The following is a 13,487-nucleotide window of genomic DNA, read 5'->3' on the forward strand; positions in this document are numbered from 1 at the left end:
TTGCATCCCAGGTATTCAGTTATAACTGCAGCTGTGCTGTACATTAGTTGGTTTGTTTCTTGCAGTGAATTGGTGCTTATACTTGCTATTGCAGTATTTGCATCTTTTAATGCTTGTGCTAGCTGTTTCTTTGGAACAAGCTTCAATGCAGGCAGCCTTATTCTGTTGTTTTTGTGCTGTTCTAGATGCTCAGTTATTCTTTGTTTCAATTCTTTTATTTCTTTAGTTAGAAGGTTTTGTTCTTCCTGAGGAAGAGGTGCCTGGTTTCCAAATGAGAACAGTTGTATATCTCTACTGGATTCTTTCACTGCCAACTCCCCCTGGTTTGCCTCTACATTCTGAATTACTTCTTGTAAGGCTTTGATTTCTTTGCCCTGGGTAAACCTTTGCAGTTCGTCCAATTCTGTTTCTGTAATACTTTATTTCGTGTTATAAATCGGCGTTGATCTGCTAGTCTCTGTTCTGTTATTTCTGATTCTGGATGTTGTTCTTTCCAGAACTGGTGCATTCGTTTTAGATATCCTCATCTTGTTGGACTTGATCTGTAGTAACAGATCATTATTTCTTTGTTTTCCATCACTGTGTATCTGCGACGGGTAAACACCTTTTCTTCCAGTAGTTCTGCAGCTGCTGGCCCTGGTTGCTCAGCCAACAGTCCTGAGTCCTGTAACCCATTTTTCACCAGATATCCAGGAACTCCAATATCTAGCGCGGACCTTGTTAACCCGGGCGACATCCGAGCCGGTATGGCATTCTGAAATTTACGTCTCACCATATTTTGTATGGGAGAGACACTCTTTGTCTGACTCCTCTGATGAGACCTGTCCAGTATGGTTGAACCTCTGGCATAGCTCTCATCTTCCTCAGAGTACACAAGCCCCACAACCACGTCAAGGTAGTGCCTCACTGGGGGTGGTCCTTCGAAGATTCTGGAAAAGATAATCAAACAATGAATCAGCAAACACCTACAGGCAAACAAAGTCATTACTTAAAGCCAACATGGGTTTGTCAAAAATAGATCATGCCAGACAAACCTTATTGCATTCTTTGACCAAGTGACAAAATTAATGGATCAGAGGAATGCTGTTGATATAATTTACTTGGACTTCAGTAAGGCATTTGATAAAGTAGATCACAACCTACTACTCAATAAGATAGAAAAATGTGGTTTAGACAGCATCACCACCAGATGGATTCATAGCTGGCTGACCAGCCGTACTCAGTGTGTAGTCCTCAATGGAACCGCATCTATATGGAGGGAAGTGTGTAGTGGGGTGCCCCAAGGCTCTGTTCTAGGCCCAGTGCTCTTCAACATATTATTATTATTATTATTATTATTATTATTATTATTATTATTATCCTGGGCTATTCCACAATTCTGTTCATATTTCATATATTCACATTTAGATGTGATGGGTAGAAGATAAATTATAAGAAATAAACAAATATATATTTTTCTCTAGTTTGGCCAGTACAGCATATTTTCATACAAGGAATATTTCACATATATCCTAGCACTACAGAGGATACTAATCTTGCTAGTTCTTCAAAGAAGTCAATTGTGCCTTAAGTTAGAGTTAAGTTCAGCATAAATCGCACAATTTTTGATCAAGTTATTTTCACGTGCCCCTTTTTCAACTCTTCATAGGATGATTCCTAGATTGATTTCAATTGCTGTTTTCCTCCCATGTCAAATACGATGAAACAAGAATGAAGATCTTATCAAACTGTTTTTGCTTTCATTATGTAAAAAAACCAAGTGAGTGATAATTTTCATCATTTTCAGGCTCACTGTTATGTGTCCCCAGAGAATATTTGTGGCTACAATCACAAAGGTTAAACAAATAAAACGAATGAAGTCATATATAACACTTCCTAGGGAAGTGTGAGTTAAAGTGTTAAATTTAATTTTTACTTAACTTGATAGAAGATACAGATCACAACTTATCCATGGGTTTAAACAGCCACAAAAAGTTAACTGACTTACTCTGGACCTAAGACTGCAAAGCAACAGCAGCTTTGAGTAAATAATTATTATTTAAATAACCATAATTAAACTGACAGCTTTTAGGAAAACTACATATCATGTTTAATAGATTTTTCCATACCAACAATTGATCTGTATGATCAGAGCTTTTTTTTTTCTTTTTCAGGACTGTTTTTGCAAAAGTAATCAGTTAAATCAAGATGTGGCACTAAGATCTTCTCCATTATCATTTTTTTTTAAATCAGTGAACAAGATGGTGGTGATAATAATGTTGGCATTAGTTTTGTTACCTTACACAGCTAGCAAATGTCCTGTTGATAAACGTGCAACTCGGGTGCTTCTTCCAATTCTTCACAAATATTACCATTCTGGAGAATTTAACATTGCTAGCATAACTTCTCAGAGCAACGTGCTTTCACGTGCATTATCGTATGAGAAAATACCATCTCCGGAGTACTTTGATGATATTCCGTAAGAACCTGGGATATATTTGAATAGCAATGTGTATCTCTCCTAACTCTCTGTCTGAGCAAGTTGCTTTATAGATGAACTTTTATTCCGATTCATACCATTTTTAATATGACCTCATTCTAGTTTTAGCAGAAAAGCATAATGATAGCATGTTTCTTTATTAATAGAAGCCATACATTCTGTTCTTAATAATGTTTGTGTCCTTCCCTGTTGTTTCTGAAGCTGGTCAGCTCAAGTTGTATTTTGTAACATCTTAAAGACTGTTGTGTGCTAATAAGGTTTTGGTTCTCCAACAAAAGCAGGACATGTTTTCTGATTATATTTATTTCAGGGTAGATTTGAAGACAAGAGCTGCAGCCCGTATGAAGATATATGTTAACCAATTTACTTTTTAACAGCAAGATTCTTTTGTAATCGTTTATTTTGACTCCCAAAATTACATCTGTTGAGTTAGAACGTATAGCGGTTGCAATAGATTTTTCCCCAGATTAGGGAAAATGACCAACTTTTCAAAACTGATAAACTATATTTTCAGTTTTGGGCAGAATTCTGAACTTGAGTGAACAATTCTGGGAACTTGTTTGTGTTTTGGGTTATAAACAGCTGTTAATTATTCCCAGTCCTTGGCTTTTTAAAAGGATCTTTTTCTTCTTCCTGCTTCTCCTTCTTCTTAGCCCATTCGTGTGTTTGTGTGTCTGCATGTCTATGTGTGGGTGGGTAAGGGGATGGCTGTTGTATCCATGTGATAACACAACTATAAATTCTTCCTGCAAACTGAATCAAATGGTCTGAGTCCCTGAAAGTATGTGCCATCATATACCTGCTGGCCATGAAGATGCTATGCTAAGCTTTCTTCTGGTTGCTGTCGTAGTATATTGTCCTCCTTTTTGAACAGAATAGACCACATGAATCTAATTTTAACAATGCTCTGGAGCTCAGGTTAAGATATTCTACAAGGGAATGAACAAGAACACTGGGTTTTAAAATCATGAATCATGCAGAACTCTCTACGCAGCCCTGTGAAGGAATGAAGGAGGGTCATTTATAATCTTAACACAACTGTATGAATGGTTTGCCTTTACTGAATGCAGGCAGATTTCCCAAAACATGTAACAGAATTATTGTGTGCGTGCTGAGTAGAAGTTCCAAATTAAATTCACATACAAATTTCAAAAAGGGATACCTTACCAGAGTGCATTGTTTTCTCCCAAGTTACCCTTCCCGCCATAACAGCTACATAATCTATCTCAGATATAGCATCATTTGTTTGATATATATATCTAATACGTATTTTGCTACATTTAGCAATTTTGAAATGTGTGGTTATGTCTTATGTACTTCTTTGTAGGGTGTTGACTCAGCATTACCAGCATATCCTGGCACTGGTATTTGCTGTGAAAAAAATCAATGAAGACCCACATATTTTGCCAAACATCACTCTGGGCTTCCAGATCTATAACAGCCATTTCAGTGCAAGCTGGACTTATCTTGCCTCAATGGAACTGCTCTCCACCCAGAAGAGGTTCATTCCAAACTACAAGTGTGACAGGAGAAACAATGCAGTTGCCGTCATTGGGGGACCTAACTCAAATGTCTGCCTCCATATGGCCACCATTCTTGGTTTCTACAAGATTCCACAGGTAAAGGACATCTATATTTCTCACGCTTCCCTTATTGGCTTTATTACAATAAGGGGAAAACTATGTGGCTTTTTTAGAGTTGAGACTCATATGTTCACTTTCATCCTTCATAATTGAATGTCAGAATTCCTCTGCTTATAGAGACTAAAATATTTTTTCCTGTGATCAAAATTTGTCTCATGTCCCCCGTTTCTTTGCAGAAGAAGGGCACACCTTCCAATTTGCCAAAATTGAGAGTAATAGATTTTATCCTTGACTTTTCATAATTTGATTTAGAAGACTTAGTTGCTAGAATCTAAAAATAACTAGCAATGCTTTCTGTGATCAAAAACTTGCACTAACGTGTTTACATATACAGAAGTATTTTGGGCAAACTGTTTTTTCTTGTTGCTATCTTCTATTGTTTTCTATTGATGTCTCATAGAAAACAGGATCACATGAAAACATAGGATCATGGCAGCTATATTATTACAGATATATTAACAGAATATCAGAGTTGGAAGGGAGGTTTTCTAACCCAACCCCCTGCTCAAGCAGGAAACCCTATACCATTTCAGACAAATGGTTGCTTAATCTCTTCTTAAAAACCTCCAGTGTTGGAGCACACACAACTTCTGGAGGCAAGATGTTCCACTGATGAATTGTTCTAATTGTCAGGAAATTTCTCCTTTGTTCTAGATTGGTTCTCTCTGTGATTAGTTTCCATCCATTGCTTTTTGTCCTGCCTTGAGATGCTTTGGAGAATAGGTTGAGTCCCTCTTTTTTGGGGCAGCCCCTGAGATATTGGAAGACTGATATCATGTTCCCCCTCGTCCTTCTTTTCATTAAACTAGACCTACCCAATTCCAGCAACCATTCTTTGTATATTTTAGCCTACGGCCCCTAATCATCTTTGTTGCTCTTCTCTGTACTCTTTCTAGAGTCTTAATATCTTTTTTAAAAAATATTGTGGTGACCAAATATATTCACCCATAGATATTATGACATAATTTTTCAAAAATATTTTTGTTCTTTATTTTTTAAAAAAGGTTACATATGGATCTGCTCCAGTACTGCATTACAGAAGCCAAGCTGGCTTTGTGCAACAGATGTTCCCAAGAGGCACTCATCAATATAATGGGATCCTGCACTTACTTCTGCATTTCAGATGGACATGGATTGGGGTGCTTTACCTTGATGATGACAACGGGGAAAGGTTTGTGCAGAATGTCCTTCCCTTTTTCTCTGAGAAGGGCATTTGTTTTGACTTCATACAAAGGCTCCCCAAACAAGGATTTACGGGGGAAATGCAGAAACTTATAGAAGAAGGACTTGCAACTTACAAGACCATTATGAGAAACAGTTCCAATGTTTTGCTCATACATGGAGAAATTCAGACAATGCCAATTTTGAGATTCATGATAGCAAGTTCAGTATATTTGGATATATCTTCAAAGCCAGGTGATAAAGTCTGGATGATGATGGCTCAAATGGATTTCACTTCCTTTGCTTTCCAGGGCAGCTGGAGCATAGACTTCCTTCTTGGTGCGATGTCCTTGGCAGTCCAGTCAAAGAAAGTGTTGGGATTTCGAGAGTTCCTTCAGACCAGAAATCCTATCTCAGATAAAGAAGACGGTTTTATCCAGAGCTTCTGGGAAAGTGTGTTTGAATGTTTTTTCTCAAGCCTCGCTTCAGAAAACACGTCTGAGAAAATCTGCACTGGGTTTGAAAAACTGGAGTCTCTTCCTGGTTCTCTTTTTGAAGTGAAGATGTCTGCTCATAGCTATAGCATGTACAATGCCGTCTATGCTATAGCACATGCTCTGCACCACATACATTTCTTGAAATTCAAGGAAAAAATAATGGTAAAGGGGCAGAGAAAGAAACTTCTCAATCAATACTCTTGGCAGGTACAGTATATGCCCTTAAATGTAAATACAGGATGACAGCAGTGTTCCTATATTTGATGGGCTGCCATGAAGAGGAGTGGATAAACTATTTTTCAAAGCACCAGAAGCAAGACAAGAAGCAATGGATGGAAACTAATCACAGAGAGAAGCAACCTAGATCTAAAGTAGAAATTTCCTAGCAGTGAGAACAATTAACCAGTGGAACAACCCATGGAACAACTTGTGAGCAGACTTGTCTTTAAAAGTTATGGGTGCTCCATTACTGGAGGCATTTTAGAAGAGTCTGGACTGTCATTTGTCTGAAATGATATAGAGTCTCTTGCTTGAGCAGGCGGTTGGACTAGTAGATCTCCAAGATCCCTTCCAACTCTGTTATTCTGTTCTTTCTAGTCTATTTTATATCACAAATGGAAAATAGCTTATCGTAGCTTTATATGCAAAGGTATAACTTATAGGCTACAATCTGTGAGTTAAGAAGGAGGAGGGTGGAGGAGGAAAGTAGCTGAGTCCCTGCTGATTGGACCTCCATTGAATTTAAACTGCCCAGAGATTGCTGGGAAGAGCTACAATCTGTGAGTTAAGAAGGAGGAGGGTGGAGAGGAAAGTAGCTGAGCCTCTGCTGATTGGACCTCCATTGCATTTAAACTGCCCAGAGGTTTAACTAAACCTAATTAACTAAAAATCAAAAACAGCAGTGGTACATTCAGGGCAAGTGTGTCTGAGATTCCTTTCATCTCAGAATGTCTGGCTTAGTTCAGTTGCCTTATTTTGCAGCTGTCTTTCACAGTACTCTTTTCAAACTGGGAAACTGTCCTATCTGTAAACAAATCACAAGTCTACAAGGACAGATTATTTATCTAGGGTCTGTAATCGGCACTCTTCAGGTAGAAATTATGTGTCCGGTTCAGCCTTTCTAATCTACTGAGCCTCCATATTGGATCTAATCCTCAGTAACAGAGATGAAATGATGGAAGGTGTTGAAGCTACAGGAACCTTGGGGGGAAGTGATCATGCAATATTGGAATTCAACATTCTGGAAGCACAAGCAATAGAACACAGTCAAACTAGAGTCTTGGACTTTAAGAGAACTAATTTCAATAAACTTATAGAGGGCTTGGGAAGGATTCCATGGATGAGAATCCTCAAGGGGAAAACAACTCAAGAAGCTTGCAAAATTTTGAAAAGTGAGATAATAAAAGCCCAGTCTAGCACAATACCAACCAAGAAGAAAAATAACAGCTCTCAAAATAAACCAGCATGGCTGCATAAAGAAATCTCTGATAAACTGAAAGATAAAAAGAACAAGTATAAAAAATGGAAAGAGGGGCACTTAACTAAGGCAGAATATCAGCAAATAGCCCGTGCCTGCAAAGATGAAGTGAGGAAAGCTAAGGCTCAAAATGAACTAAGACTTGTGACCAAAGTCAAAAATAACAAAAAAAGCTTCTTTCAATAGGTAAAAAACATGAAAAAAAGTTAATGAAATGATTGGTCCATTAATGGCGAAAAAGGGGCAAGAAGGTGAGAAAGCAGGGAGAAAGCAGAACTATTTAACTCATTTTTCACATCTGTCTTTACACAAAGGGACAGTCCAACCTATCAGAAACAGTACATAAAATAACAGATTAGAAACACAAGTTAAGATAATCAAGAAAGTAAGTAAGTGAGCACCTGTCCACCCTAGATGAGTTCAAATCACCAGGGCCAGATGGATTACACCCCAAGGTTCTGAAGGAACTGGCAGATGTGATCTCAGAACCACTGAACTATATTTTTCAAAGATCCTGGAGCACTGGGAAACTACCAGAGGATTGGAAAAGAGCTGATGTAGTTCCCATCTTCAAAAAAGGGAAAAAATTAGATCCAGAAAACTACAGACCTATCAACCTGACCTCAATACCTGGGAAGATTCTGGAAAAGATAATTAAACAATGAATCAGCAAACACCTAGAGGCAAACAAAGTTATTATTAAAAGCCAACATGGGTTTGCAAAAACAGATCATGCCAGACAAATCTTATTGCATTTTTGACCAAATTAGTGGATCAGAGGAATGCTGTGGATATAATTTACTTGGACTTCAGTAAGGTATTTGGCAAAGTAGATCACAACCTAGTACTTGATAAGATAGAAAAATGCAGGTTAGACAGCATCACTACCAGATGGATCCGTAGCTGGCTGACCGGCCGTGCTCAGTGAGTGGTCCTCAGTGGAATTGCATCTACATGGAGGGAAGTGTGTAGTGGGGTGCCCCAGGGCTCTGTTCTGGGCCAGTGCTCTTCAACATCTTCATCAATGATTTGGACGAGGGGATAGATGGGGAACTCATCAGATTTGCAGATGACACCAAGTTGGCAGGAATAGCTAACACTCCAGAAGACAGGCTTAGGATACAGGAGGATCTGGACAGACTTGAACACTGGGCACTATTAAACATAAAGAATGGTTGCTAGAATTGGGTATGTCTAGTTTAAAGAAGAGAAGGACGAGGGGGGACATGATAGCAGTCTTCCAATATCTCAGGGGCTGCCATAAAGAAGAGGGAGTCAAGCTATTTTCCAAAGTACCTGAAGGCAGGACAAGAAGCAACAGGTGGAAACTAATCAAGGAGAGAAGCAACCTAGAACTAAGGAGAAACTTCCTGACAGTGAGAACAATTAATCAGTGGAACAGCCTGCCTCCAGAAGCAGTAAATGGTCCAACACTGGAAGTTTTTAAGAAGAGACTGGACAGCCATTTGTCCGAAACGGCGTAGGGTTTCGTGCCTGAGCAGGGGGTTGGACTAGATGACCTCCAAGGTCCCTTCCAACTTTACTACTACTACTACTATTACTACTACTACTACTGCTACTACTACTATTACTACTATCAGACAGGATTGAGAACAATATAGTTCCCTCTGTTGACTTTGGATGGGCAACTCCATTCTACTCCAAACTTTGTATCAATCTGAGAATCCCCATTTCAGTCTCTGATATTTAGTCACTCACTAAAAAATAATGAGACAGAGATCAGAGCTGATTTGATCCTAAAGATCACTTTGATCTCAAGAGATACTCTCATGGATGTTCCCAGAAAAAATTAAATGCTGGATTAGAAATAAATATTTGTTTTATGTGTACTAATTTCCACAATGTTGCAATTCATTTCTCTGCAATTCATTTTTCCCCCACTGGAAGAAAACACTACTTTTGTCAGTTCTGTACTTCTAGTCCAGTATTTTTCAACCACATGAACTTTAAGATGCATAGACTTTAAGTTACAGACTTCTTCAGTTAGTTGGAGTTCACACATTTAAGTTGCTGAATTTGAGAACCACTGCTCTAGTTTAATAGGATATTGTAGGAGTTGACTAGGCTGAGCCCAATGGAGGGGGTCAAGGACATCATCAATTTGGAGTCCCTTCATGCCCTTAAAAGATCTAAGTCTAGCCCTCCTTGAGTTCCACTGACTCTTAGGATAGAGCTGGAAGGGATCTTGGAGGTCTTCTAGTCCAGCCCCCTGCTCAAGCAGAAGGACCTGTACCATGTCAGATAAGTGACTGTCTAGTCTCTTCTTAAGAACGTCCAGTGATGGAGCACCCATGATTTCTGAAGGTTCCACTGTCCTCTTATCTGCCACTATTTTGCTTTGACCATTAGTAGTTCAGATACCTGCAAAAAGATAGCATGGAATAAACCTGTACTCATTTGAATGATCTTGGTTCCCGATTTCCTCTGTCTCACAAGATATATTAGCAATTCTATATTGATTTTTAAAAATTATGACATTAAAATATTCAGTAATAGAATATTATCTCCTTGTTGATCCCTGCCTGGTGTTTTAAAACTTTTCCCCAAATTTGATCTTAGCTTCATCACATTCTACGAAAAGTATCATTCAACAACAGTGCTGGAGAGAAAATTTCCTTTGATCAAAGTGGAGAAAGAAAAGCTGGATTTGATATTATCAACTGGATAACATTCCCAAATCAGTCTTTCTTGAAAGCAAAAGTTGGAAAGATTGACCCATATGCTTCTTCAAAGAGTATATTCTCCATTAACAACAATAGCATTATATGGCCCAAGAAGTTCAATCATGTAAGGATCCACCTATTTCCTGAGGTATTTCCAAATGTAATAGTATATGGGAATGACCTTGGGAAGAGCCAAGACAAGGGACCAATCAGATAAGAGGTAGTTTAGCCCACAGAAGCAAAGGGGTATGGCAAAAATCTCAGAAGGGATTGTCCCTTGTTTTTTGATGAGTAAAGGGAGACATGTACTTTCAGACTTGCAAAATTTTGTTAGCATAATCTTACAATAAAGTAGACTTAGTTCATCTAAGCTTCCTGTCTGGACTACCATGCATGTCTAACACAGATGTCGTAGCCATGTTTGGTCAAGGAAATCATTGGCATTGGTCCTAGAAGCTGGATTGCAGAGGAGCAATGGAAGTCTCCCAAACAGTTTTGCCTCCTCACCTTAATGGGCTAAAAAGAGATAATATACAGCATTTCCTAACGCTTCTAAGGCAACACTTCACACATGTGTCAGCATGCTGTCTTCTACGCACGAAAAGAGAAAGGGTATTCTCTTAACATTCAATTTGGGGAACATAAAAGTATTTAATTTCACATTTTCTCAGGTTTCTTAAGTGACATTTATCCAAATGAAGGTTTAAGGCAATCTTGAGATAAATATCAATTATTAAAGAAGTTAAGTGACAGCCTAACTCACTAGAACCATCCCTTATGAAGAGCATGAGAATTGGGCGAAACAATAATCATACAGTGCAGTAAATGAATATTGCTATTTATTTGATTTAGTTTTGCTTTTTATATGTTTGATACATATTTATTGATACAACTACTTGATTTTTTTACATTAAGACACAACCTATTTCAGTATGTAACGATAACTGCCATCAAGGATTTTATAAAATGAAGAAGGAGGGGGAGCCCTTTTGCTGTTATGATTGCCTTCCATGTCCAGAAGGAAAGATTTCATCCCGGAAAGGTGAGAAAAAATGAACCTAGAATTTTCAAATGCTTTGATATTTAGCACATGCAGTTCCTTTGCATTTAAAATGATGTATGTAATTCATTAGCATCATATTAAACAGTTCAGTTTGGGTTTTGTAGTATGGGTTAAAGATTCTATCCAATTTGTGAAGGAGCAAACACATGGAGAAGGAGAACAAAACAATAAGTATTTAATCCTTAAACATTATGTTTGGAATATTTATCTTGGCCTTTTTTTTTGAAGGCCTGAAACTGCAAGACCACCATTTCCTCCAAACCATTTGGCCCACCCAGTGTACATATTACGCTACTCTCTTTATTCTGTGAGACGAAAGGGACTGAGGTCTTTTCCAATAATCAATTGCCAGAGCAATAAAGAATTAAACAAGAGTTAAAGACAGCTTACTGGACCATAGTGGATGGAAGTAACTATTTGTAACAAGGGAATCAAGAACTTGTTAAGCCTGGCTTCATTCAATTAATAGTGAAGGATCCTGTATTTGGTCCTTCACAAGGTGGAAAGACATGCACAGTCTTTAGATAATCCCAACTTGAACTGTTGGTCCTTCACAAGGTGGGAAAGACATGCACAGTCTATAGATAATTCCAACTTGAACTGTTGGAGAAGGTTTAACATTCATAATAAATTTATTCACCATTTTTATAAGTGATAATTAAGGTTTGTTTTGTTTCTACTAAAGTTGACTGATAAGATTTAAAATTTTAATCCAATTTATCTCCTTCATAGTTTTGTCATTACAGAAAAAATATTTGAAATGAATTAAATTGTTCATATATATTTTCTCTTCCAGACATGGTTGACTGTGTTCGTTGTCCAGAAGGACAATTTCCAAATGATGCTAAAGATGGATGTCTTCTGAAAAATATCACTTATCTGTCTTATAGAGAACCTTTAGGATTTGGTTTGACTATTCTTGCCCTCTCACTTTTTTTAATTACAGTATTGATGCTGTTGATATTTATTAGACATCAGGGTACTCCCATTGTCAAAGCCAATAACAGGAATCTCACTTATGCTCTCCTTATTTCTCTTCTGCTCTCATTCCTTTGTGCTTTACTATTCATTGGCCAGCCCAGAAAGTTGACCTGTCTTTTTCGACAAAGTGCCTTTGGTATCATCTTTACATTTGCTGTATCTTGTGTCTTGGCCAAAACCATCATTGTGGTTCTAGCTTTTAAGGCCACAAAGCCTGATTCCCAAATGAGGAAGTATATGAGAAAGCCACTGGCTACTTCTATTGTTTTTTTATGCTCCTTTGTCCAAATTGTTATTTGTACCATATGGTTGATAATTACTCCCCCATTCCCTGATTTTGATATGCATTCTTTAGCCGAAGAAATTCTACTGGAATGTAATGAAGGCTCAATAGTCATGTTTTACTGTGTCCTCAGCTTTATGGGTTTCTTGGCACTTCTGAGCTTCACTGTGGCTTTCTTTGCCAGAAATTTGCCAGATACATTTAATGAAGCCAAGTTTATCACCTTCAGTATGCTGATGTTTTGCTCTGTTTGGCTAACTTTTGTTCCTGCATACTTGAGTGCAAAGGGAAAATACATACTGGCTGTGGAAATCTTCTCCATTTTGGTGTCCAGTGCTGCATTACTAATTTGTATGTTTCTTCCCAAAAGCTATATTATATTGGTAAAACCAGAACTGAATAATAGAGATCAGCTGATAAGAATAAAGAACTAAAAAATATACAGTGTGTCCAGGGGTCGGCCTTAAATATATTAAGAACTTTGCAAGTTTACTTCTTTGTAAAGTTGTGGTAAAACTAGAACTAATTGTTCTAGTGATTACCACAATATATACAAAAATGTTGAAACTCTGGAAAGAGTGCAGAGAAGAGCAACAAGAATGATTAGGGGGCTGGAGGCTTAAAATATATGAAGTCGGTTACAGGAATTGGGTATGTCTAGTCTAATGAAAAGAAGGACTAAGGGAGAAATGATAGCAGTGTTCCAATATTTGAGGGTGTCAAGTTATTTTCCAAAGCACCAAAAGGCAAGACAAGAAATAATGGATGGAAATTAGCCAAGGACAGAAGCAACCTAGAACTAAGGAGAAATTTCCTTATGGTGAGTGCAATCAACCAATGGAACGGCTTGCCTTCAGAAGTTGTGGGTGTTTCATCACTGGAAGATTTCAAAAAGAGACAGGATAACCATTATATCTGAAATGGTATGGGGTCTCCTGCTCATGCAGGGGTTGGACTAGAAGAACTCCAATGTCTCTTCGAACTCTATTATTCTATGTTCTTTGTTCTAACTAATCTAGTTCTAAGATAGGATACCCATCACTATATTTGCCTACCACGGCCCACTGCTATATGTATTTGGTTACTGATCATCTGAGTCTCATCTGCTAATTTCTCAGCAATAGCTCATCCCCAGGTGCCCTACACCTGAGATCCTCAACCTTTTAGTCACCAGGGACTGGTTCCATAGAGAGTGGTTTTTCCATGGACTGGAGGATGT

At 38.0% G+C, this 13,487-nt stretch overlaps 1 protein-coding gene across 3 annotated transcripts; it reads left to right on the top strand.

The window, feature by feature from the left end:
- Window positions 1-3,814: 3,814 nt before the first annotated feature.
- Window positions 3,815-12,802, top strand: LOC120299043 (vomeronasal type-2 receptor 26-like). Of its 3 annotated transcripts, XM_039323434.1 has the most exons (4): window positions 3,815-4,098; window positions 5,127-5,293; window positions 10,857-10,983; window positions 11,801-12,802. In XM_039323434.1, the coding sequence occupies exons 3-4, from the start codon at window positions 10,908-10,910 to the stop codon at window positions 12,700-12,702; spliced, it is 978 nt and encodes a 325-aa protein (XP_039179368.1). In that variant the 5' UTR covers window positions 3,815-4,098; window positions 5,127-5,293; window positions 10,857-10,907; the 3' UTR covers window positions 12,703-12,802. The 3 variants fall into 3 exon arrangements, with proteins under 3 accessions (XP_039179368.1, XP_039179366.1, XP_039179367.1); XM_039323432.1 differs by lacking the exon at window positions 5,127-5,293; XM_039323433.1 differs by lacking the exons at window positions 10,857-10,983; window positions 11,801-12,802 and having other exon boundaries at window positions 5,127-6,704.
- Window positions 12,803-13,487: the final 685 nt, after the last annotated feature.

This window comes from Crotalus tigris, unplaced genomic scaffold (genome assembly GCF_016545835.1).
Source record: "Crotalus tigris isolate CLP2741 ecotype Arizona unplaced genomic scaffold, ASM1654583v1 scf7180000024172.73091, whole genome shotgun sequence".
Lineage (NCBI taxonomy): Eukaryota > Metazoa > Chordata > Lepidosauria > Squamata > Viperidae > Crotalus > Crotalus tigris.